At 43.6% G+C, this 27,037-nt stretch overlaps 1 protein-coding gene, 1 long non-coding RNA gene and 2 other non-coding genes across 4 annotated transcripts; all 4 read right to left on the reverse strand.

The window, feature by feature from the left end:
- Nucleotides 1-6,811: 6,811 nt before the first annotated feature.
- On the reverse strand, nucleotides 6,812-9,057 carry LOC146429088 (uncharacterized). Its single transcript, XR_014855781.1, has 5 exons — nucleotides 8,724-9,057; nucleotides 8,138-8,161; nucleotides 7,629-7,691; nucleotides 7,355-7,468; nucleotides 6,812-6,965 (listed from the first exon to the last, which is right to left on the reverse strand). It is a non-coding gene; the product is annotated as an uncharacterized LOC146429088 (long non-coding RNA).
- On the reverse strand, nucleotides 7,038-7,111 carry LOC146429089 (small nucleolar RNA SNORD65). The gene has a single exon (XR_014855893.1). It is a non-coding gene; the product is annotated as a small nucleolar RNA SNORD65 (small nucleolar RNA).
- Nucleotides 7,820-7,893, reverse strand: LOC146429090 (small nucleolar RNA SNORD49). The gene has a single exon (XR_014855887.1). It is a non-coding gene; the product is annotated as a small nucleolar RNA SNORD49 (small nucleolar RNA).
- Nucleotides 9,058-10,480: 1,423 nt separating the features above from the next.
- Nucleotides 10,481-26,420, reverse strand: NCBP3 (nuclear cap binding subunit 3). Its single transcript, XM_085078193.1, has 13 exons — nucleotides 26,044-26,420; nucleotides 24,369-24,434; nucleotides 23,544-23,649; nucleotides 22,573-22,698; nucleotides 20,498-20,626; nucleotides 18,200-18,273; nucleotides 17,216-17,324; nucleotides 16,385-16,484; nucleotides 15,971-16,077; nucleotides 14,680-14,965; nucleotides 13,814-13,971; nucleotides 12,806-12,970; nucleotides 10,481-12,480 (listed from the first exon to the last, which is right to left on the reverse strand). The coding sequence occupies exons 1-13, from the start codon at nucleotides 26,377-26,379 to the stop codon at nucleotides 12,245-12,247; spliced, it is 1,998 nt and encodes a 665-aa protein (XP_084934319.1). The 5' UTR covers nucleotides 26,380-26,420; the 3' UTR covers nucleotides 10,481-12,244.
- Between the last annotated feature and the right edge of the window lie 617 nt (nucleotides 26,421-27,037).

Consider the following 27,037-nt stretch of genomic DNA (forward strand, 5'->3'; position numbering starts at 1 on the left):
CACTAAAGCTGCCTCTGGAGTGGTGCACAAACCTCTCAGGGCTCCCCTGTGGTTCAGCAGCAGCAGGAGGAGGTTTGTTGAGCTCCTGCTCAGGACCTCTCATGTCCCAGAAACACAAAACTCCCATATTCCATTAGCTGGGATCTGCTATTGCCAAGGAAATGAATTGACCTTATTAGCAGAATTCACATATCAAAGATCAGCAGAAAGGGGTGAAAACAACTGATCTGAAATGTTCCTTTGTGAGCAACAGATTTCATCTCCCCCTGACCTCTCTGGGATGCTGTGCTCCCACTCTTCCTTGGCTCCAGGGGCAGTGGGGTTTTTCTCTGCCTGGGGATATTTCCACCAGCAGGATGCACACAGCAAGAGATTTCCAGCTCTGTTAAATGTCTTTAGCATGAAATTCTGAAGGACAGATCCATCCCTCACAGTGCTCCCACTGCCTCCAGCTGTGCTCCACTTCCCCAGCTCCAGGAACATCAATATTAACATGAATATTAATTAATGATCATTAATAAATGGATGGCTATCCCCAGGCTGGACAGGGCTTGGAGCAACCTGGACTAGTGGGAGAATGCCCCAAGTGCATTTTTCAAAGTGTGTGCTGTGAGACCCCTTTATTCCTGATTAAATAAATATTATAAAAATAATTCTTTTTCTTTAACCATGGCAGAATGTTGGAATGAGATTGGCTTTAAGGTCCCCTCCAGCCCAAGACATTCTGGGATCTGTGTTTCTACAAAATATTAGCACAGGGTTTATTCACAAGGAGGAATCCTGGATCCCAAGCTGGCACTGCAGGAAAGGGATTTAGGAGGGAAGTGTCATCATTTTACATGACAGCTCCACAAACCCACAGCTCAGTTCCTCCTGATGGATGGGCAATTGGAGGTGCTTTGTTTATAGTCCCTTCTGGCACTTCTAGGCTTGCACTTTTTTTTTAATCTTCCCTCCTGTAAATCTGGCTGGTTTTATCTTCAGCTCAGTTTATGGTTTTACATAAAACTGAAGAGCTGATTTAATAGAGCCAGAAAAGATGCAACCTGTTCACCACAGCCTTTAATTATGTGTGCAGTTTGCTGAGTTTTCTTGGCTCCTAATAGCTTATTGATTCCGTGGCTTCTTTCCCCTCTGCTGTTTTATTAACTCACTCTGAAGAGAAAATAAACCTGGGGAGCTCCTTCAGGGAGGGCTGGTTGGGATGAGAAATCCACTCCCAGCCTGGTGCACGTGGCTGCTCTCAGGGAGTTGTTACTGGAAGCAGAAATGGATTTGAGGTTTACAAAAGAGGGGAGAAATATCAATAAATAACCTCGCTGAAGGTTTGGCCTGGGTGTTTGTCACTGCATTTTTCGAGGTGTGTGCTGTGAGAGCCTTTTATTCCTCGTTAAATAAATGTTATATAAATAAGTAATTATTTATTTAACCCTAGTTCTCTGGGTTACCTGGCAGCTCTGTCCTTCCCCAAGGAAAATCAGGGCCCCCCTGGGTCTCAGCAAGGCTTTGGGGAAGTGCTTTGGGATTAGGATTTTGCAAGCAGCCATCCTAAACACAATCTACATAATTAAAACCTCAAAGCATCTTATCACAGGCACAGAGTCCTGGAATAGACATTGAGAGACTCAGGGATGTATGGAAAACTGTAAGATAAAGAAGGGATATTGGCTGCAACATCACCTTCCAAGAGGAAAACTTCACCATTCCTTTTCTGTGTTATTTCACCTCCTTCTCTTTACCCACCTGCTTGTTAAACAATGAATTCCAAAATGATATTTTCCCAAGCACTCTGGGGGAAGCTGTGCTTTCCTCAGGCTCTGAGCTCCCCTCCACCACAGGCACTGCAGCAGCAGAGCTGGGGGCTGAAATGCAAATATTATCCATTTGCTGTGCCCCTCATTTGCCTCCAAAATGGGCACCGTTTGGGCAGGGGCACCAGATCAGAGCTGTGCCTTCATCCTGGTACCACACCCACTCTTCAAACCATTTTGGTGATTCCTCAGCCCTTTCTCCTCCCTGAAACCATTTTGGTGATTCCTCAGCCCTGCTCTCCTCCCTGAAACCATTTTGGTGATTCCTCAGCCCTGCTCTCCTCCCTGAAACCCTTTTGGTGATTCCCCAGCCCTGCTCTCCTCTCTGAAACCCTTCTTTTTCCTCACCTTCAGCCCCTGACCTGCTGCCAAGTGACACCACACGGCTGCTGTCATCTCCAAAGGCCTTTTTGAAGCACAAAAGCAGCACCTTTGAAATCCTCACCCTCGATGCAGCTCCTGCTTTGCATTTCCAAACAGCCTGGCCCTGACACAGAGCATCCTCCTCCCCAGCACAGCAGCAAACAGGCTGCTGGGGAGGTGGCTGGACGCAGATTAAATGAAATTAAATTAAATTCAAAGTGCAGGTACCTTGCAGGAGGGGCTCCCCATCACCTGCTGGAATCACTGTGCATTTCAAAGCTCCCACCTCACTCCCTGCTCTGGAACAATCCCCATCATCTTCCCAGCAGGTGTCCCTGGATTTCCCACAGCACAAAGGGGTTTGTTATTTACTGCTATGGCTGAAAGGAATAAAATACCTGATTTGACACAGCTCAGGAAAATTGCTTTATCCAGCCCCTGGCCAAATCCTCTCCCTGCTCCCAGCATGGCTCTGAGCTGCAGTTTCTGGCCTGGAATGAGGTTCAGGATTATCAGATGGAGGCACAGATGTGAAACATTTCTATCAGATATTTCAGCTGCTGCTGTTGTTATGGGCTGCATCCAACAGCTCCCAGATGCCCTGAGCACCAGCACTGCACTGATAAGGGCTCTGAAAACCAAATTACCACTATTATCTTGACTCAGGTATTTATTAATAAAGTTTCAGCTGGCCAGGAGAATTTATTTTTTTTTATTATAGCTGATAACCTGCAGGCTCAGCTGGAGGTTTGTCTTTAATGTGCTGTTGGACCTCAAGCCTATTCACTGCTCAGTGATAACAACACCCAACAAAGCCACAGCCAACACCAGGTGCAGTTTGCACATCCACAGAATGCAAGAAAAACCAAGAAAACCAAATCTAAAGTAACTACCCTACAGGATCTGGGAAAGCACAAGCAAGAAAGCAAGGCAAAATAAAATGAAAGGGAAATAAATTGAATTGATAAAGAAAATCAAGGAGAGTCTGCCAGAAAGCCAAAGGCAGCTTTAGAAATATCAATCATTATTTGTTTAGAGTTCATGTTGCAGCTGTGCTGGGCAATGATTTTATCAGAAACCATTACAAACAACAACAACAAAATCTAAGTATTGACTTGCAAAAAGCAACAGGAGTCTAACAAAAAGAAAGTCTTAATTATTGGAGATTAAGCTTTTCACGTCTCTATTTGATTAAAGCAGCAGGGATTTTAAATTCAGTCTCCATGCAGTGATTTTCTCATTTGCATTTTGTTCTGGTTCCAGTACCACACAGGTGCTGGGCTCTTCACTTTCAAAAAAAAAATTTTAATTTTTTTTTGTGGATTCAAAAAAAATGAAGTGTTAACTCCTTAGGCTCCTCATCACACTCAGACCAGGAACACTTTGGGGCTGAGACCATCACTGGGAGTTTGCACAGCAGCAAAAACTGAGCCTTTGCTGGTCCAACATTAAGAAACGTTAATTAACAGCTAATTAGAGTGGCATTTTCACCGTGTGGGGGATTCTCCACATAGCAATGAATGTTACAAATCTTATTAGCCAGCAGGGAAGGAACCAGCAGTAAAACCAAGTTTCCCCAAAGCAGCATCTTCCAGGCTGCAAAAATCTGTTTATCAGAAATGCTGTGAGCTTGGTCACTGCCCCATCTTGTGGGCTCAAGTGTCAGGAGGTAGAGCAGGACAGATTAACTCTGAATTAGAGCACAGAGACACAAAATGCTAAATGTTCTTCCAATAACTCCTCCTAAATCAACCCCCACCTGTTACATCAGCAGTTTTAGGGTCAGCTCAGAACGTTTCAAGCGTGAAATGAAGGCACTAAATGACACGAGCTGACAAATAAGGGGAATGTTTGTCCTACAGAGCATTAAATGATGCATTAACCTTGTCCTTCCTCACAGGAACAGGGGAATTGTGCTGTCCTCTGGCAGCACAAGGTCAGTGGGGTGCTGGAAACATCCTGAGCCTGAAAATTGCCCAAGACCCTCTGGTTATTTTGAGCTTCTGCACTGAGCAGCTCAGTTATTTTCAAATTATTTTGAGCTTCTGCTCTGAGCAGCTCAGGAGCTGCTGCCTGTGGCATCTGAGAAATTTTAATAAAGCCTTTGCCATCCTTGAGCTGGAAGGGAACAAACCTGTGGCACTTTTCTTGCATGACATCTTTGTCATCTCAGTTGTTCCTCGCTGGAAAACAGCAGCTCCTCTGTGCCTCACTTCTCTGAGATGGAGAGTTGGAAAATTAACTGCTCTGAGGGGAAAAGGAGTGAAGTGTCAACGTTTAGGATTTATTTAGCTCTGAAAAGCTCAGATACACAGGATAGCTAAAACTGCCTCAGCTGAAAGAGCCACCAAGCCAAGAGAGCTCCTCTTTAGATTTCCATTAAGAGCTGGGATGTATTAATTATAGCAATTTATGGCTTTGCACGAGTGATTATTCTAATGCTGATGCAGAGAGGATTGCCTTACAATGCTAATCAAGGAATAAGGATGAGAAGCAGCGTTTGTGTGAAATGTGGAGTTTGTGATTTACAGGGAGGGAGCAGCAAGGCAGCTCTGCCCCTCTCCTCCTCAATTCCAGGCTCTCTCCCCAGCCACAGCCTGCATTTTGGGGATAATCTCCATGTTTTCTCTCAAATCACTACAGAATATTGCCATTTCTCTTATTGCTAAAAGCTGGCACTCGGCCATTCTTTCCTTTGCTGCATATTTTCTTTCTTTCTGCTTTAATCTTTTCATCTATTTTAGATTTATCCCTGGCTGTTGGCTGCTGAGTGCCAAGGGATTCGTGCCAACTGTTCTTTTTAAACCTTTCGAAAATCCCAAATAATTGTGTTTCAAAACCAGATTTTTGTCTGCTGTTTGTTCCCCAACACGGAGTTTGATGTGCTCCAAATGTAATCAAAACAGAATGGTTTTATTTCCCCTCCCCTCAAGCACCATGAAATCATCTCTGCTCCCATCTAAGATCACAGTAAAATGCTGAGGACACTTGTTTTGTTTGAAAGGCACCATTTTCTAACAGAAATAACCATTTTCCACTCATTAATCTCAGCAAAAGCCCAGCCTGTTAGAGGAGCCCTGCTGAGGAACTTTGCTTCTGATTAAAACAATAAACAAGTGATGCTAAAATGGAGCTCATGAAGTTAACTCCAACAGACACCACCAGTTGTATCCTCAATAAACCCAGATAAACTCCTTCCTGTTTATTTAAGTTTCCCCACATCAACTTTGCTCTGTTTTAATGAGGTAATTCGAACACTAGAAAGCAAAAACAACTACAAAATCCAGTTGCAGCAAACCTTCCTTGAGCAAATTGAACAGCTCATTAAACAATTTGCTGATTATTTCTGTTTACTGAGAACTGTTTACTGTGGCTGCTTTTGCCTCCATGGTCTGCAGATTTGCATTTAAAAAAAAAGTGGATTCCTTGTGCTTCCTGAGAGCTTTAAAACCATTTTTATTTCCAGTGCATGTTACCAGAAATGTCAACATGTTCTAATACACAAGCTCTTAAAATCAGGCAAGAACAGTTTTGTTTCATTAAACACTGGGAACAGAATGTAACTTGAAAATTTTAATTAAACAGTGGAGTAACCTGTTCTTCATACTGCTCAAATCCTTTCAGATAAACTAATTAATTCCAACCATGTTTTGCCTACTCCATTACCCAGGCTGAATGTTTTTATTAAGCCCTGGATGTATTACAGTTCTGGGGGGGAAAAAAATCCAGATTAATTTACCTGCACATGATAGCACCAGTTGTTCTCTGAAAAACACTGTGCCTGGTTTTTTGAGTGCTTAATCCTAGAGAGAATTCCTGAAATTCTACATTTCATACAATTTATACTCCAGACAGCACAGCCACCTGTGCTCATGGAGGGACAGGGACACTGCCTGTGGTGCCACAGGAGCAGCACCAAGTCACAGCACCTTCTGCCAGCCAGGAAACCAAAATTAAAATTCTCAGCTCTTCACCTGAACTCCACAGGAAGTCAAAACCAATCCCAAAATCTCCCACTTAGAGCTGACCAGTGAATATTGTGATCCCCCTCAGCACAGAATGGGCTCATAAGGAATTGGTTTAATTAGGACATTTTGCAAAAGACACACCCTAAAAACCACATTAAAATCTTCCACTTGCTGACACCAAGTGGGCAGAAAGCTCAGAACCATCAGTTTGGATGTTTAGGAGCACAGAAGTGCCGTAATTAACCTAATTAGGAGTTTTGGCCTTAAATGGTGTTTTTTCCCCTTTATTTAAGCACCTTCAAGCTCCCAACATTCCCCAAAACTCTTGAACTTCGCCTCAGCAGCAGACTTTGAATTCAAATTTTGGATCAAAATGACAAACAGCAAGGCTGGAAACAAGCTGCAGATCCAGCTGCATTTGCAGCTCTTGCTGTCAGAGTATTTAAGGGCTAATCTCGGCAGTAATTACACTCTTAGTGTCTTGTTTAAACTGTTTAAAGCAAGTAATTACCACACTAAACCCCACTGACATTATCTGCACTGAACACACTGCAATCTGTGTACATCTTCACCATTTTATAGCAAGTCAGGAGTGCCCAGCGTGTTTATTAAATTGTTGCAGAATGCAAAGTCATTCCTTACTGCAATAAAGTGACAAAACACAGTATGTTTAAAAAAATTATTTTAATGAACATGTAATAAAACACTTTAACTGTTACCATTTTGTAACAGGCAGGAAAATGTTGTGTCTACACAAAATCCTGAAACTCAGGTGTGTTTTTTTGGGTTCCTTCTCCATGGGAGATGTTTCCAGCAGCACCACCTGTAACACAGGAGAAGGGCTAAGGTAAGCAGCCAACAGCAGCATTAATTCATTTGTTAATGAGCAAGATATCATCAGAAAACCTTTTGCTCACCACCAGTCAATCTGCCGGTAATTCCAGCAAATTTGGGTTAGTTTCATCACATGATATCTTTAGGGAATTCGGTAAATTTGTGGCAGAAGAAGCAAGACCTTCATCCCTTTGTTCAACAGCGCAGCAACAGCTGCTCTTACACATTTACTGCCTTTATTTTAGACTAAGTTGGTTTTTTTTTGTCTAGAACTTCACTAATTATACATTTGGAGCTAAGAATACATGGAAACATTTTTGAGACTGCAGCAAAAAAACCACCACATTCAGCTAAGAGCACAATAAATATTAAGCTCACCCAGCAGATTCTCCTGCCCTGCTGTCTCAGTGCCTTCCAGACTTGAGAAGAGCTCTCACATCAACGGGTGGATAAACCAACCAGCACATGGCAGCAGAGAGCTGCAGGCTCTACCTAAATATATTAGGAAATAAGTATCAGGCTTAAAATTCTAAGGAAAACAGGTTAAGTCAAAATATACATCTCAAACTCCTTACAGCCTTTAAACCTCGTTCTCAATGTGCATTTCACCTGGTATAAAATTCAATATAGTGCACTGAAAGCCATCACTCACCTTCCCACGAGGGCCAGCTGTCCCCAGTCCTGCCGTGTCACATCCATCTGGAAAGCCCCGGCTCTGCAGAGAAGTGGAACAGATGCACAGATGAAGGTCACATGTTTCAAAAGCACTTTGCACCAAGAGCAAGTCGCCTGCTGAGGTGTGGAGGATGAATTCCTGGCTTTAAGCTCACGTGTGTAGCTGTGTTTCAGACCAGAACCAGGGTATCGTCAGTTCTCGCATCTGACGGCACTTCCTATTCAGGGTTATCATCATCAACAGCCAGCAACTCCTCTCATTAAATTCATCACTTCAAACACTCCAACTTTTATCACAAACAGCTGGGCAATCCCCCCTCTCTGTATGAACCATTAACTTGTGTGTACACAAAATCAGTTTTGTTGAGTTTTTATTTAACCTAAGATGCAATTTCTAAGGTTATTTTTGACTTATCAGCATTAGGATCTGGAACCCTTTTTAACAACTTTAGACGCCTTACCACAAAGAAACAAAATTCAACTTACCCTTTATTTCAAGCCATCTTTCTGCTGTGGGAGTAAAAGCGAGAAAAGTGTTACTAGAATTCTCTTGAGCAGCATAAAGTAGGTTCATACAGGAAAAACGAGAACAAAACCAGACCCTCAAAACCAACTCTCTGCTTGGACTTCCACCCGTGTTTATGTTGATAAGAATGGCTGAAATATTAATATTAGACACCTTATACTAGTCCACAATCCCTTCTTAGTAATTTTTAATCAAGAAGTTCATTAGTATTTAACTTTAAAGTAGCATAGGAATGCAGCGTGCATTTATTAGCGGCACTATTTTTAAAATTAAACTGCGAACACTCCAGAACTGTGCCTGTAATTTTTATTGCACAGAACGGGTCTGGCACATCGAAAAATCAAAAAAGGAGCCCTGATTACTGAACCAGCGCCATAAAACCGATGGAAAGCGGTGGCTCTGAGCACTGCACACAGCAGCGTCACCCGCACAGCCCTCATGGAGCTCCGGGCAGGGCAGTGTGTGATCCCCATGGTGTGATCCTCCACCCACCGCAGCCGTGCCTCGAACACCCAGCCCCGGCCCAGCCGAGCGCTCCCGACTCACCGGGGAGGTGTCTCGGCGGCCCCGGCGGGCTCCCGGCGCTGCCGGAGGGTTCGCAGTGTCGCCATGGCCGCCTGAGGGGAACACGGGCCGTCAGCCGCCGCGAGGCCGCACACCCCCCGCACCTCCAATGGTGCGGCCCAGCCGCGCGGCCCGGCAGGCCTGGCGGCCGCTACCACTGCACAGCTGGGGGTGAGCCCTCGCTTCAGCTCGCTCAATGGTACGGGCGCTCTGATCGGCAAGCCGGGCCTGCGCCTCGCCGCTGCCCACCCGGCAGGCCCCGATCCCGGCAGACCCAGATCCCAGCCCTGAGCGCGGCTCCGCCCGCCCGTCCCTTACCTTCCAAAAGCTCAATGGGCGCAAGGTAAAAGGGCGCGAACTCCCCCGGCGGCTGGTTATAAAGCCCTGGGCCGTACCACCCCGCGGCGAGGGGGGTGGGCTGTGCCACTGCTCCACCGGCAGGGGTGCTGCGCGCCTTCCATTTCCCGCCGTGCGCGCTGTGAGGGAAGGCGGCGAGCCGAGCCTGGGGATCGCTCACACCGCGGCTGCCAACACCAGCCCGGATCTCCGGCAAACACCAGCCCGAATGTCCGGCCCAAACCCGGGTTTAGGCACCGCCTCGGGGCAGGGACAGCCCGGGCAGGGACCCTCGTGTGGCCCCCGGGGGGCAGCAGGCTTGCCCGTGTGGGGAGCGATTCAGGAAAACTGGAGAGCTCGAAGTGATTTCATTTAGAACAGAACAGCTGGTTTTAAATAAAAGTTCCGTGCTTTTCACATGGTGTCATGTGGAACTGAAAATAGGGGTGTTTGACTTTCCTTGTCCCTGTTAAAGGCATCAGCCATTGTTTTAAAAACACAAAGCCACCTTTGCTTTAAAATCTCACCCTCAACAGCAGGTGGTCAGTCAGCCTGAAGAAATATTTATCAAAAATACTCATTTTCCAAACGGCAAAAGCTTCCTGCAAGAAGGACTCGGGTGGTCTTGTACCAAAGCCCTCAAATTCAGTTTTTCCTCCGAGGCACACATCCTCCAAAGCCAACTTTCTTGCAATTCTCAACATATATTTTAGAGAAGTACACAGGTCCCGTGTCTCCCTATCAAATAATTTCGGCATCAAATTCTTGGAGGTGAGAATAGCTGGGAATTCAGTGAAAAATGATGTTAGCTAAGGATTAAACAGCTGAGCACAAAGGGAAGGGGACTTGGAACAAAATCTCTCTTGAGCAACCAGATTGAAGTTAAAACGTTGAGGAAAACACATTCACTTAAAATTCAGTGCTCAATTTAATTACCAAAACCCAGCAGTTCTTCCTCAGGTCACTAAGGAAGCCCAAAGCTGGAAAGAAGTCCTGAAGCACCACCTTTCTAGGCTTCTCTGTACATCATGAAAAAGCAAAACCACTCCATTACAAAACCCTCTCCACAGGTCCCTTCAACAATAAACTTTTATTTTTCTTGCAGCTAAGCTACTGTGGGGCTGAGTAACACACAAACCCTCCCCAAAACCACAGAACCCAACCTGGAAGGCAGAACCAGAGTTAAGGGTGCCTTTTCCTGCAACACAGGCCATGATTTCACACATCCATTAATTTAGATTTTTTTAGATCAGTTAAAGAGATCCTCTATCCCCATGAGTTTATCCTTCACCAGGCTCAAATTAGCAATATTGACATGGAAACACAGTGCAAGGGTTCCCAATAATCACTGATCAGTGGATTGATTCCAACATCCTTCGGGGAAAAGGAAAGGTCACAATGGATTCAAAGCAGTAACACAACACAAAGGTTTACTGGCAAAAAGACATTGGTTAAATAAATTTTATCAGGATCTGGAGAGATGGGTGTGGTTTGGGTGTGATTCTGTGGGAAAGCTTGGGGAGGGGATATTAATCAAAGCACACGTTTAAAATGAGTTATTACAGTGATCAGACATTGCAGTCGTTTCTCTCAACAGTACTTTTATGAGACATTTATATAGTCAATAACTAAATATAAAATCAAGGATGAGTGTCACAAAACAAGGAAATCGTAAGGCTTGAAGCCTGGTCAGCCCCCAGATTGCCCCTCCAGTCACTGTTCCATGCTGCTATTCTCACACATCATAAAAGCAGTAAGAAAAGTTAATTGCAGACTCTTTGCTGAAACCTCAAACCTACTTCAACTTAGTACAAAAATAGGGAAAAAAAAAAAAAAAAGAAAAAAGAAAAAGGAAACGTTAGCTTGTTAAAAAGCAGACAAGAGGTTCATAGACATTTTGGACTGACAGAACCAAGGATAAAGGGACAATGCAGATGAATTTCAGACTATTAAAATGCTTTTGCTACCTGTTGTTTACCTGAATGTGATGTGCTGCATTATTCCTCACTCAGAATTACTGGCAACCAAAAGAAATGCCACAGGCAACAAGAAAGAAAAAAAAAAAAAAAAAGGCAGTTGCACACTGATCAAACCCTTTTTCTACCTAGGGAGAGGTGAAAATGTGCAGGTAAAAAAGCTGAATGTAACAAGTCACCCATGTCCACATCCACGTGTACTATACAGGAAGAACATTCAAAAATATTGACAGGAGACAGTGATCCTAAAGTTTGCCTTTTCTCCTTCCATTAGATATAGATAGATAAACAGCACAGAGGAGAACACCACTAGAGCTTTCACCGTGGCCAACGGGAAGATTCTCACAAATATAAAAATGCTTTCCAGCTGTTGGATTGCTTCAGAACATCATCCAGGTGGAATGAAAGGAACAGAATCTCTCCTCATGGAACAACAGCAAAAAAACCCCAAACCCTCGGGGGGTTTACACAATTCTCAAACATCCAACTTTGCAGTCCTGAACATCTCAATCCCTGCTACAGCAGAATGTGGCCTCACCAAAGGAAATGAGGAGGATTCCTTGGATTCTGGTGGTGCCACCAGGATAGCTATATGGAATTTAACTGTACTAAAATGTGTAACTTGGATTTACATTCAGTGTGTTGGAGGAAGGGAATGTGAGGATCAATCCCTTCATGCTTTATCCCTGCTGGCTGCCCACCCAGGAAGCTTTGTTGTTATTACTTCAAGAGGAAAGGGAAGGTGCTGGTAAGGGCCAGAAGGGCAAGGCAATGATGTTGCTCACAAAAATGCCCTGTTCTTTGGATGAAGTGTGTAAAACATTTTGTTAAAAGCCTCCACGATGAAAATACTAAGAACAGAAAAGGTCTCCTTAAAAATACAGAGCATTTCTGCCTCATCTTTGAAGTTCAAAGCTCAGGGGAGGGGGAAATGTTTTGCTACAATTCACTACAGGTTTGCTGTAATAAACATAGATGACAATGCCCTACACAGCACAGGGCCAACCACAGACTGCAGACAAAGGTCATTGCTTTAGGTTTCAAGTGGTTTATGCCTCTCTTGTTGTAGAAAAGGAACAGAGACACTTCTGGAACCTTCACTGCAGAGTCTTTGCCAGTGTCCAGCTTTGGGGCAAAGGGAATCCTGCCATGCTGCAGATCACAACCTCGAGGATCAGGCTGTGGAATCAGTCATGATTCAGAGTCCGAGCCAGAGCTGCTTTCCCGGCTGATCTCGATTTGTAGGGAGGGTAAATGATCCAAGCGACACTTTTTTTGCCTGGACTGTTCTTTTTCCTTGATGAGAGCACCCCAAACCCTCTGGAGCTCTGAGTCATCTTCCTCTGGAGATGCCACAGAGTTTTCAGGCTTCTCTGGAGTCTTTTCCTGTGTCTTCGGAGCAGACCCCAACCTGGTCCATAAATTACCTAAGCAGATGAAAAAACAAACATTTTGTTTTTAAAAAAACCAGACAGGACTAAGAGAAAAAGTCAAGGAACCAATTCTTAAATTCACTGCATCTCTTCCAAGCCCCCATGCTCCTCCCACCTTAATGTCTGGCATGGAACTGATTATGCTCACAAAAATCCCCAGCTTCCACCTGCATTTAGATTCCAAAGCTCTGAACAAACATCTCCCAATTTATCTTGAATCTCATTCAACTTCACTCCTTCATTCTGCTTTCTGCTGGAATTTCTCTCAGACTCCAGAACCAAAGGGATTGCAGTAGCCCATTCTGTGCACAGAACTAACCTGATTTCTTCTCTCTGGTGTCAGAGTAGAGGCCTTTGACATCTTGTTTGGGGATTCCCAGCCTGCTGTGCACATCTGAGATTGGTTCTCGGCGAGGAGCACAGGTACTGCTCGGAGGTTTGATTTCTGGAGAGTGTGGCCTTTTTCCCAGCCTCTGCCTCACATCTGGGGATGTTTTCAGTGATTAAAATGACAAAAAATAAAAAATTATATTGCATTTACTCTGCCTCTGCCAGCTCAGTTTATGCTCATTCACTATTGAGAATAGACAGATACTCTGGTTTTATCTTTTCTTTTGTTTTTTCATTTGTCTGTCATACTCAGAATTCGGTCCTTGGCAATTTTTGCAATACAATTTATCCAGATTTCATTTCTATTTTGGCAATAAATTTGACATTTAATGTTTCAAGTTGTGCTCTGTCCAAAAGACAAAAATATGAAGACAAAGGGAATTATAGGACCATGTGCCAACTTGTCAGAGATCCAAAATGGGCAGGAGGGGTAAAATATCCAAACCTAACTCTGACATTCCATTGACACAAAAAGGCATTTTTCACTCATCAGTCATATTACATATGTCAGAAGTAGCTGAAATTATACACATGTAAATCAAGGAAACAAGTCAGTTAAGCTCAGAAATAAACCCTGCAATTGCAAAAAACGTCTATATTCATTTAATCCATCCTTTCATGTAAGTGTAGTCAGAATTTCACATCTGATTTGGTGCATGAGCTTCCCTATGTGCTGTTTTTCTCAGTCACACAAAGAAAAAGAGGCAGCAAATCAAGGGCAAAGTGGGGGGAAATAGAGGCAAAGAAAACGGATGGAAATAAACATCACTAAAAAAGCTTTCACTGAAGTATACTTGATTTTTTCCCCAAAGCAATTTCCACCTCAATCTCTCAGTGAGGAAAAACTGTGAATGCAGAGTTTATCTGCAGTGGAGCACAGATGTGAGCTGAATATATTTTAGTGACAATGCTGCCCAGCAATAAGTGACAGAATTACCTGATTTTACAGTGCTGTTTAGCTGCCGTGGCCCAGAGTTATTCTGACGTTTCTCTTCCAACAGGAGCCTCACATCTGCAACTTTCTCCAAGGATCCTTTGCTGCCAATCCTGTTCTTGATGTTGCTGGTGGATATGCTGTCTGCTCGCATGGAATTCCTAAAAGAAACCATAGATTTAATGTCCCTTCAATGAAATTAAATCCAGTATAGTTCTGAAGTCTTCTTGTATGGAAAATTACAGCACAGAAAATATCAGGATTTCACTGGTGAGATAAAGAGGTAAAAACATTGCTTAGAAGCTGTTTCAGTGACAATCTTAAATTTAACAATAATCCCATGAATACCTCAGTATCCATTTCAAGGCAGGCACTGGGTTTGCCTCCTTAAGGCTGTGCCTCTGGGTCAAAATTCAGAGCAGATAAGCAGCCTCAAAATTATTGACATTATAATGAGTACAACCATCCTACTGAAGAGATGTGTGTTAAAGTTATTTTATTGATCTGCCATAATGAACACAAATTCCTTTTTCCCATCAATAATTAAGGGCTACTTTTCTTTCTGAGAAAAAGAGCAAGGGGTAAAGAGAAAACAGAAAGAGAAGTTATTTCTCCCTGTTAATTGTGGTTGTTTGCATAAATTTCTATTGATTCTACTTTGAGTTTCATCACTAATAAGCAAGGATAGAGAGATCTGCAAAAGAAGAATGTTAATTCTATTAAAAGCCTAATTTCTCTATTGCCTTTTAGAATATCTACCACAAAATTACAAAGCAGCTTCCACAGTTTGCCCTCAAGCTTCGACAGCGCTGCCACTAAAACCAGGAAAACTTTCTCACCCACACTTTTAAAGAATTAGAAACTTGTACCTAATATTTTTCAGCTGCGACTCCACCTCATCTGCATACATGGTCATCTTCATGCTCTTTTTGGGCGAGGGGGTGGATATCATCTTCAGCTCCAGGTCGTAGTCCATCTCATCCGAGTCGGAGGCGCTGGCGCTGGATCTCCTGGCGGCGCTGCGCTCCCGCGACTGCTTGAAAGCCTGCAGCTCATCCCGGTACTCCACCACCACCCTGTCGTCTTCATCCATGTCCTGGTCTTCCTCCTCCTCCTCTTCCTCCTCTATGGGCTCTTCTGGCACATTTACCAAGCCTGCAGCAAGACAGTCATTCTGATCAGTTCAATTTTGAAGTATTTGAAAGGCAAACTGAAAAAGCTCCACCTGACTGTAATTCATGATCTCCTGTAGGTCTTTAAGTAGTTCTCTCTCCTTGGAGAGAAGAGTTTGCCAAATATTTAAAGTGGAATCAATATTCCAGAATAGCCTAAGTGGAGTAGAAGTGCCACAGGATAAAATGTCCCTGGTGTTCACTGCCTCAGAGGCCTGGCCAAGCATAAAGCTGGACAGAGTAATTAAAGTACAAATGCAACTCTTCCTTCCTGAGCTAAGCACAATTCCTAGGATTTTGAGGGTTTAATGTGCCAGCTGCAGGCTCTGCAATAATCCTTTCATGTCCTGCAAGCAGCAATGCCAAAAAGAACACAGGTAGCATTATTATGAATTCATCACTGACACTGATTTAAATAGAAACAAATTCAGTGTAGTCATCACCACCATTCAGGCATCTCTACAGAAACTACTGCATAACCAACACAGAAAATCTTCCAGGAGATTCAATACATCCATGGCTGTATTTTCAACAGGCCACTCACACTTATGTCATATTTTTACAGCCATTAGTTTCCTACCTTAGGCAGTAATTGAAGATATTCGAGCCTAATTAACAGAATTTTCTATTGTTCTACATCCAGAGGTTGCTTCCCATGGACTGCAAGAATTGACTTAGCAAATATGACAAATTGCCAAGAAGGCTGAAGAAGTCATTCATCCCTACTTTCAGCCTTTCATGCTACATTCCCCATGCCCTAAATTTTTAAGGGAAAAATAACCAGATAAAAAGCAGCAGCTATTTTGGGAAACAACTAGCAGCACAGAGCTTCTGCCTCAGGAATTTCCTGTAAACTCTTCAAATGGGATTCAGATTTATTTTTTTCAAGAAAACTTCCACACTTCCCACAGGATTGGTGAGGCTGATCCTGCCCAGCCCTCCACATCCCAGTGTCCCCACAGGGCTGTCCCAGTGCCACCAGTGTCACCTGAGTGCCGATGTTTATAGGGAGGAGTCAAGCCAACGTCGTCCCCAATCAGTGTCCTCTTCTTGATGACATCCCGGTGGATTCGGCGGGAATGGTACCTTCTTTTCCTGCAAGGCCAGAGAGAGGATGACATTCCTGGCACTGGAATGATAGGCTCAAACCCTAAATCCTGGATTAAGGGTGTGGAATTATCACTGATTTTAACAGCAGACACACATTTATGGCAGAGATGTGGTCTGAATGTTTTGAATCTTTGTTTTCGTGAGAAAATTCCCCTTGTAAATTCACACTCACGTCGCAAAAATATTATTTACACTGAAGCATCTACTGAGCAGAAAATCCACAAATTAAAGCAGTTTTGATTAGCTTGTCCAATTACCTGCAATGTCCCAAATTCCTCTGTCCAACACTCACCAAGAATTGCTAAGAATTCCTTTCATGCCTCCATAATTTGGGTTGCCATATTTCATGTAATACTGGCTTCTCCTTGCAGCTCCCAGCTCCTTTTTGTCATCTGCAAAAAAACCATAAATTACAGGAATTTTTCCCTCTCAGAATACAACTGAATAAAAACAAATAACCATCCAAAGACACAGAGAGTCACACTGAGTATGCCTTAAATTCAGCATGACTTCATGCTCCTCCTCCATGAAGGATTCAGTTTTGCTGACACCTCTGGAATTTCTCCTACCACCACAGTTTTATTTGTGTCTAGAAACTTAATTCCAGGGAGACTGGAATCTACAGATCAGTTTAAAAGAGCATTGCATGCCCCTGTCACTGCTGGAGGCTCTCCTCACCTTCCTCATCACCTTTCTTTTCTTTATGTAAGTGGCACTTCCTGCATGGTCCAGAAATTGTATGGATTTTCATTTTACTCATCAATAAAATAAGTATTTGGCAATAATTTCCACTAATACCTTATTGACATCTTAAGTTAAATCCATACGTATAAAATGTGGAATTTACCCCTGGAAAAAGGCATCATAAAAACTATTCCATGGTTATTTGGAAGAATTCTCTGAGCCCAAAATACAATTTCCAAGTACAGTAATTTTCATACAACTCAAACTGGATTTAACTGACACACGAAATGTGGATTTATGGCAAAATCTTAACACCTAACAATCAGCAAAAAAATGAACAATTTTCAGTAAGAATTAGGTACTTAGAGCCATGAATTAGCCAACAACCAAAACTACAAGAAGCAATGAATTCCCTGTGCTTGTTAAGGTGGTGATTTACCTTTAGTAGCAAACCTCATGAATAGCTTGTTTCCTTTAGCCAGTTTATTGGCAGGGCGAAGGTCATTACGCAGGAGAGAATCCTCTTCTACTTGGGAGAGGGCATCCAACTTTGGGGGCAAAAAAGGTATTTTGGACTCAAAAATAATATGACTGTTCAACAAAAAAAGGATTGCTTGCAGAGAAGCAATCAGATTATTAAGAAAGTTACTTTCAAAATGCTGTTCAAATGAACTCTGCTTTTATTTTTTTTAACAAATTCATGTTAGTTTTTAACGTAAATTGCTCTGAAAATTTAAAATATTTCCTTCTCTTGGTCTATAACATCAACTCGGATTATTAAATCCAGTAATTGTCAAATGACTCTGTATTACTGACTGAAATGCAGAAAACAAATAGCACAGCTTGGACAGTGAAAAAATTGACTTTTTTCCTCGTTTCATATCTAAATGATTTTACTAACAGGTTTTCATGCCCTCACACACTAAAAACCTTTCTTTTTCATTTAGAGCTGCTTTACAGAAACTACAATTCTGACTTCCATGGTGCAGGAGTGTTCACTGAGCCATTCCTAAAGGAAATCCTAATCACACCTATTATACACTCAGCCAGTGAAGATTAAACTGCTGCCAGGCCATCAATGTGTGTGCTCATTCCCACAGATCCAGGGGCAGCCTAAATCCTGCTGGTCTCTGAGCACTTTCCCTGCTGAAAGGGCATTGCCTTCCATCATTGTTCTTTCATTGCCTCCTCTCAGCAGAAAAGAGAAGCCAGGCTCACTGTTAAACTCCTCAAAAATCTATTTTAACCAAACATTCTTACATTGGTATTATCACCCACAGCACACCTGCACTCCCTCTCCCTCCCCACCTAATGTATTTTGATAATTAACTTGTGCATTGTAAATGTAAACCTAAAATGCTGTGAAAACTCCACACCAGCCAGAGCAAAACTTCCACAGCAATGTTCTGCACTCTGTACTGACCTCCACATCACTGGGATTGTCATCCTCAACCTCGCCTTCTTCTGTCTCATCACCAGAGCTTTCCTCCTGTTTTTCTAAGGAAAATAATTGGGGAAAAAAAAAAACAAAAAACAAAACGAAGCTCCATTATAGTGTGTCTGTCTTGTTTGATTCATGATTACCTACGTTGTCTGAGATCAGCCTGAAGGTGTTTTCCTTTCTCCTGGAATAATCAAATGCCTATGGAGAAGTGGAGCACACAGTGCAATCCAGAGCCCTGTGCCTGCAGCAGCACATGTGCAGCATTAGTTTAATTCTTTGAAAGCAAATGAAACAGCACTGCCTGGCACAGATCAGCAAGGCCAAGACACTAAAAGGCACATAAAAGCCTATTTCCTTCCATCTCCTTTCAGAATGCCTACAAATATCCAATACTAACAGTGTAGAACAGGTTAATGATCAAAAGCTTAGCAAGAGAGAGCAGTAAAAAGGAAAAAGAAATAACTGTAGTGACTTAATTTTGGTGTGAAATAACTAATAAAAAAGCGCATGCTTCCAGAACTGCTGGAATTGTGAGCTGCTTAGATTTTTCACAGTTCTTTTTAGTTCAGTGTTAAGAAAATTCATACTGATCTTTTTCTCAAGTCCCCAGGAAATAAAATATTGTAAAAAAGTAATGAATATGGACAGCTATGAAGTGTCCATATCAAAAAGATGTGCCAGTGTCTTTTGCAAGGATCTCAAAGTACTTCATAGGCATAAGATTAAAAAAAAAACCTCTCCTATATTTCAGAGTTCCTTATCTTAGATCTCATCTGACAATAGACTTGAAAACTTAAAGTATAGAGTGGCAGCTGTTCAAAAGATCCTGAGAATATTCCTGAGTGAAAATAATAAAGCACAATTAACCAAACTGAAACCAAGGAGAGAATGTAGGTAAACAAATTACTCAAATTCAAACCTGAATAATTAAGTTCCATCAGGGACAGTATTCATGCATTTCTTCCCCCCACAAATTAGAAGCTTCTCCTGCTTCTCACAGTAAAGACCAATTTCTTGCTTTGCTCAATGTCTAAACAGCCCTGAAATTCCTATCTAAAAAAAAGGAATGTAACCAAGCCAGATGATTCTAGGGTATCTGCATGCATCTCACACCTTAAGATGTAATTGAACAGTCTGTACTTTCTCTAATATCCCACTTTTCCAGCAGAACAGGAGTAATTCAGATGACAGTTCTTATTTTCAGATGCGGTGTAACGATAATAGAATATGCAATTTGCAGCGAGCAGGATTAAATACATATATTTATGCTCCATTTAAGCAATGTCCCTAATCTCCAAAAGTTTCATAACAAGCCTTACTCGAAGCTTTATCCACATTTGGCCAAAATTAAAGTCATGTGGATGGCTGAGGAGCCACTGAATTGTGGAGAAAAGCAGCATGAAAAGGGGGGGAATTAGAAGGATCCACAAGTTCGCAAAGCCTTAAACACTAAATTTCCCAGAAGGGCTTTTGGAAGCACTGCAGATACCTAACAGAAAGACTGAATACTTGCTTTTAGGTAATATATAGCATTTTTAAGCAAAATCTCTGGTAAAGTTAATAAATATAACCTCTTTTTGCTCTGTATCCTGATACACCACCTGCAACCACAGCAACCTCACAGCAGCCTGAGAGCAAAACAATCCTCAGGCAGCAAAATGCTGCTTTGAAAACTTCCACAGAGAAAAGGAAAATAAATTTACAATCCCAGGCATTCAGGTAGCAGACTTATCACTGAGACACTGAGATGTGCTTTTGCTGCTCTGCTCTTTTATAACCAACCTTTTAATAACTTCTTTCCTAAAAGCCCACCAGCCAAATTTAGAGCTGATCCACACCCTGGAGAAGTGCTGCACTGTCACGTTGGTGTGAAGGATCTACCGGTGGTGCACCAGAAAGGGAATTAGCTGTGGCATTTTAAAAATAGGCCATTTTCTCACACCTGCTTTTTGCCCACTTTCCCTGCCTTTGTGGGCACATCACACAGAGCTATTTCTGTGCACCACTATAAATACCAGCTCTCAGTATCAGCCTCATCTAACACGTTCAGTATCGACTGAATGACTGCTTTTGGTCTGACTCCAACCCACCTTTTAAGAAGCAGCTTCTTCAAAAGGTTTCCAAGATGAAAGCCTTTTTTAAAGTGGCAGAATACATTTACCTGCAACTATATGATAGAAGCTCCTTCAGTAATTTAGGTAATGCGATGCCCCAGCAGAAGTTTAAAGTTTCATTGATTTAATGAGATGATGTCTGTGTTTGCATATCTCAATCTACCTTTCTTGGTTTTCTCAGCTGTCTTCTCCTCGTGGTTTTCTCTGCTCTTTGTTTTCTCCTGATCAGGCAGGGAGCTCATGTTTATTAGAGCCCGTGTTGCTGTCACTTCATCGAGCCAGACCACATTACCTGTGACACATAAAACACACACAAAACCCAAATGCACTTCGTGTCACCAAGCAGTCACATCCCCTGCCTTGCTGGAGGGAAATTAGTGACAAAAAATTCAGAAATTACAGAAAAGGCATCAGATCTCTTGCAGGGAAAGGCATATTCTTCAAAACACCTAACAAGCTGGAGGACACACAATTTTCAGCTTATTACAAAGCACAAGAGCTGATCAAAAATTCAAAATCATTGTAATGCACCACCATAGGTTTCAGAGGCTTCCTGAGCACAGCAAATCAGAGCACTGGATCAGGGTCAGTGTATCCATGTGTTCCCACACAAATGGGATTAAGGGAGCAGCAGGGGGCAGGAATGAAGCCTGGATTTTTTTCCCCTTTGGCAACTTAACAGAACCTTGGACTTTACGGTGGAATTCTGTTAATCTTTTCCAAAAAGCAGGAAAATGGGGGGAAATAGGAGACTGCTCAAGCCCTTTGCACAGATTATAGAGTACCCAGGTGAACAATATCATTCAGGATGTGTCTTAATTATCAGCAGATGGTACTAAAATATAACTTACTGGGCCAATTAAAGGCATTTCATAGCTGTTGAAAGAGTTAAAACCGCTGAGAAACAGGATTTGAACAAAAGCTTTCTGCACTTGGTGTAAATACAGCAACAAATGTCACTGTTCTGCTGTTAGGCAGAGTAGATTCAGATATGAAGAAAACTGTACAGTGACCCAAAACAAAGAGATTCTCTCTTAAATTACTCAAACAGACATTAATTACAAGGTGAAGAACACCCAGATAATTAACTTCAATGATTGGTTAATACATTTTCATTTTTTTCAGTCTGACTCCTCAGCTCCAAATCTTCAGAACCTTTATGATTTCATAGAACACTAAATTCACCTTTGCACTAAGTCACCTTGAGATGTAATTCAGTTGGGAACATTGAAGTTTTTGCTGTGATTCAAATCTATGCTGAAAAGACAAAGCTTTTTCTTGATATTTTCACCAAGTGCAGCTGAGATGGTAATTCAGACACAGAGTGAAAATTATCCCTAAAAAATATGTGTAATAACTGTAGAAGTGTAAAGTACTGTAACAACCCTGAAGCCTTAATTTTCACATTAATTCACTCATGTAGCACTCAAGAAAAAGAAAACAGACCATCTTAGAAATGCAGCCCGAGATACAGAGCTCAGCTGAGCATTTCCAAACCCATGCATCAGCACAGGTCCATCCAGCAGCTCTGCACTGCAATTACCCACCCAGGGCTCATTGGGTTTCAAATTTTCTGCCAGCTTGTGCCAGTACATCAAACTGTCACACAGAGTGACTTCAAGGTTATCAGTATTTTGTAGAACACCAAATTTACACTGGAACATGATTTCGTCAGGGTCACTCCAGAGAATGAAGCTGCTGATTCTCAGCTCTCAGCCATGCTTGTCAGTAAGTTTCCAGCAATTTGGAAAACCTGCACTGGCTCCTATTTCTTTTTGTATGATTTCAGGTTTGTAGGCATAAATGACAATCTCAGAGTATTGCAGTTCCATGAGCCAGCACCCAAATGTAGCAAAAAGCAGCCCTCAGTATCAGCGAGGAGAGCACAACTCTCAACCACCTTTGATCTTGCTGGCAACCTCACTCCCCAAAACAGCCCTTGCCATGTGCACAGACATTCCTTTTCCAATCTATGGAAATCACATCCAGCTGCCACCTCCTTCCACCCACCCACTTCTCTTGGAGCATGCACTAAACAAATATGGCAACAGGTCTGCTCCTCCTCTGCATAAAACCATCCCAACCTGCCCAACTGCACAGTTCAATCATCTTCTCTTGGATATGTCAAGAAGGAAGCAGCTCCTAATTTCAGACCTTTTTTCTTTTTCCACTTAAAGGTACAGCTCTGACCAGTATTGAAAAATTAGAGTTGGAATTACAGATACTCTGTTTACTTACACGAGGTGTCATCCAGCCACTCGATATGAGCAGGAGGATACTCTTTGAAATAGGCAAAGATGTCCTGGGTACTCATCTCATCCACTCCACAAATGTAAATGGTGTCCAGTCTCACTTTAGGAATTGCTATAATGAGGAAGAAACACAAAGCTGGAATTTATTCCAAGCTTTCAGATTAGTAGCATATGGGTTTATAAAGCAAATACTTTCAATTAAATTGGAACTAACTGAAACATACACCATAACTTTATTTATTCTTCCCCTGTATAAAACCTTAGTAAATTGAGAATTAAAAGAGATTACAGCACTGGTGGATGCAGAGACTCTACAGCAACCAAACAGCTTGAAAAACATTTTTTTTCTGTTTAAACACTGCCAAAGTGCTATCATTGAGTACTAAAGAGCCAGAACAAAACAAGGCCCTGCACAAAGCACTGCCACTGGTATCACCTGATGGGGAGCTGTCACAGGCCAGGCTTTGAGGTTCCAAGCTGCCAGTTGGAAAAAAAAAAAGCCTTGAGAACTAACTGGGTGCCAAAAGCACCAATCTGTTGTGCACACATCTCCTGGCTGATATTCCAGCTTCACTGTGTGTACAGACTCTGATCTCCCCATGCACAGGACACTGAGTGCTCCACGTGTATCCACACAGTGCTCCAGGGTTGGTTTTTACATGACTTTAAAGCAGAACTGATCCAGAAGATCAATCCTGGGCATGCAGCACTAGTAAATAAGGCACACAGAAATTGTCCTGGGGTTGGTAAAACAAGGAGTGAACTGGCAAGTGTCAAATAGGTTAAAAAATAATGACATTCAAACGAAAAGGTGAGAAAAACCCAACGCAATTTCTTCTGGCAGTGATCTGGAAAAACCTCTGGGAACGCACAAAACATTGGAGGATCAATCAAGTCAAGCCACTGTGAGGAAGTAAACAAAAGGATGTCTTCTCTTGACTGCTGGATGAACTCTACCTTTCTTCATCATGTCCCGATCCAGAGCCACATTCCTCTGGGCGAGATTCACCTCGGCCCGGAAATGAAAGCGTTTGGCTCTTTGTTCCTTCTTCTCAATTGCTTCCTGCAAAGTGCAAAACAATCCACTCAAAACAGGGATCAGGAGCCTCCTCAACAAACTGCACTGAAGGATGCTTAAAATCTCCCAGACAGCAACAATTTTTATTAATAATTCTGTTAATTCTGAGATCTGTAGGTTTTAGATGTAGAAATAATTCACCAAGAAATTGCTGTAGCACAGAACAGTTTTTGTGTAGGTCCAGCAATGGGAATCAAGATGAATGGAAAACAAGGTGTTCTGGACAGCAGAGACTCCATGATGGAGCAGTAACATGAGCTTTTCCTTACTCACAAATATAAAAAAACCCTCTTTTAAAAGAAGCATTTCTACCACAGGCAGAATTCATAGTTTAAGATTATAGAGCTGTTCCCCAGTTTTTTTAATATATACAAAAGTGTGAATTTGTGTCTCTGAGCACGAATTTAACACTGGAGAATTGGCTCTAGTTTTAGAGTGGCAACTCAGGCTCCTCTTAAGTAGCTCATGAGCTCATGAGCTGTAACTTGTGCAGTTTTGGAAACTGAGCAGCTCCTTGTTCTCCAGATTTTATGAGGAAGCATTACAGGTTTTTGGCTCTCTGGAACACACACTGTGATTCCTGCCAGCTGTCTGAACACCAGGCTAAGCCTTTGTGCACGTTGGGGAAGAAAGAAATGAAATGGTTCCACCTGTCCAGTGGCAAAAATGACAAAATGTTGAAGGAGCCATAGCTCAAAAATTACCTTGGAGGTTACATCTATGCCAGTAATGAAACTTCCAGCTTTGTTTTCATATCTCCTGCTGGTGTCCTGGAACAAAGCAAAATGGTGATGAAATCTCAATGGGTACTGAAAGCAACACATTTGTTATACCGGAAAAAAAAACCAAAAAACAAACAACTGATCATTTCTGTACGAAATAGATCCTCTTTTCCTTGATCCAAGCTATATCCCCAGACAGACAGGCACAAAACCAGTAACTTTCTCTGATGTTAGTGAAAGTGAAACCACATAAACTGAACCAAAAACTTCCCTTGCTGTAAGGATTCTTTTCTTTGACAAAATTTAGTTTCTATGCCAGCTGCTGCCAAGGTTTTACTCTCTCAGCAATACAGGGAAGTCATCAAATATCCTTCCAAATTAAGGCTTCCACAATTTTGGTTTTGGGTATAGTTTCCTCGTAAAACATGAGCATATTTAACAGTGATACCTGACTACTGAAATGTCAGTTTGCACCTTTTAATCTCAACAAGTGAGAACACCAAGCCACAGCCACAATTCAACAAGTAGCTTTCTACTCCTATCATTATTTCAATCCCAAATTCCAAATACCAAGGTGAAACACCAGGTGATACTGATCCAGGGTAAAAATGGTGAATGCTGGGGAAATAAAAACCTACAAGTTTCCTGTCCATCAGTCAGGACTGCTGAACTCAGAGATGGACTAAAGCCCCTGGACCAATGACCCAATTTTGTGCCCTCCATCATTTGTATCTGTAAAATGGCACCTCTTCAGTGTGTCACCCTCAGCTGGCAAAAGTCTGAAGCTGGAAGAACACCTCTTGCTTTCTTTAGGAGAAAATGTGTTCTTTACACTTGTGCTGCAGTAATTACCGTGGCTAAAAGACCATTTCTAGAAGTAGGTTAGTCTCATTTTAGAAAGACCAAAGCACACACACAAGCCAACCGCTTTTCTTAGTAACAGCATCAAAATTCCTCTAATGCTGCCAAATGTTCGGAGTTACTAGAAAAAGAAAAGCAAAACAAACATGGTTTTTAAAGTTGAAAACCCCCAGTGTGTGAGGTTGACTCACGGAGCACAAGGAAGTAGAGCAGGCTGCTGTCTCAGGCCACATGTTGGGTAGAAGCACAAGCACGTTGGTAGAGCAGCTAATTAAAGATTAGCTTCCAAAGCAATTTCCACCCAAGTTTTGAGAGCAAGAGACTACTTAGGATTTTAGAACTGTGACCCGTTTTAAGTGCTACACTTAATCCTACTAAAACTTGTACAGCAACAATTAGCGAGAATGAAAAAGGGCAGAAAAACATGGGGAAGGAAACCCTCAAAGCCCACTGATCAGAGCCACACTCCCAGCTCTGCTATCCCGCGGTCAGCCCGTGCCCTGCTCCAGCAATTCCCTGTGTTTCCTGCACCAAACATTCCCTGTACGCTCCCCACCCACAGCCTCCTGCACACCCCAACGCTGCACCCCAAATCCTGTTCTCCACCGCCTCCTTTATTCCCTTCCTTCCCAAGCACGTCCCGCCCGCTTCCGCAGGACTCACCCCCGAGTCCCCCGCTATCCCCGCTCCCCCATCCCCGCTTTTCCCGGGAATCTCCCCAAAAGCCCTCCCGGAGCGCTCAGACACCCCCAAAGCCGGACGCAGCCCCTCCTCGCCCGCCGGTCTGGCCGCTCACCGGGATGAGCTCCCGCAGCGAGCGCCGCACGGGGATGGTCTCCAGCTCGCCCTCCTCCACCTCCATGGGCTCGGGCTCGGCGCCGCGCGGCTCCGCCGCCGTCGTGCTCGCCTCCGCCTTCACCGAGATCCGCAGGCCCCGCACGGCCGCCATGGCTCCGCCAGGCCCGCCCAGCGCGGCCAGCGAGACGAGCGCGGCGCGGCACAGAGCGGCGGGGCGGCACCGAGCGCGGAGAGCGGCCAGGAGCGCCGGGCGGGCGGAGCGCAGCGGCCCCGAGCGCCGCCCGTACCACAGCACGGCTCGGCCCGGCAGCGCCCTGCGCCCGGCCCGGGCCATCCCGAGCCCAGCGCAGCCCGAATCCAGCGTGCAGCCTGAGCCCAGCGCGCTCCGAGCTCAGCACAGCCCGAGCCTGGGGCACCCCGGAGCCCAGCGCACCCCGAACCCAACGCGCCCCGAGCCTGGTGCATCCCCTGAGCCCAGCGCACCCCGAGCCCAACGCACCCCCGGAGCGCAGCGTAACGCGAGTCCAACGCACCCCGAGCCCGGTGCGCCTCCTGAGAGCCAGCGCACCCCGAATCCAACGCACCCCCGAGACCCAGCGAACCCCAAACCCGGCGTGCACCGAGCCCAAGGCACACCCCGAGCCCAGGACGCCCCGAAGCCCGGCGCGCCCCCGAACCTCCCCGAGCCCCAGCGCATCCCGGGCCGGAGGGAGCTGGTGAAGGGCCGTGGGGCTCAGGGTACAGAATGGGCACAGAGATAGGGCAGAGCGAGGGTGACCCTGCCGTGTCCCCACGTACCCCCGGCCCTGGGGAAACACACCCGGTGAGCAGACAAACACAGAACCTAAGTCCCTACAAAGATTATTGGGGTTTTTAAAAATTATCTGAACTCTAACAATGTTCAATTTCCCCTCCCGTCCATACTAGGGGAATGTTACATCCACGATAAAATCAAACTAATTCTCAGCTCGCAGTTCTCCACAGTGTTGTGT

This window comes from Lichenostomus cassidix, chromosome 19, assembly GCF_008360975.1.
Source record: "Lichenostomus cassidix isolate B80296 chromosome 19, HeHo_3.0, whole genome shotgun sequence".
Classification (NCBI taxonomy): domain Eukaryota; kingdom Metazoa; phylum Chordata; class Aves; order Passeriformes; family Meliphagidae; genus Lichenostomus; species Lichenostomus cassidix.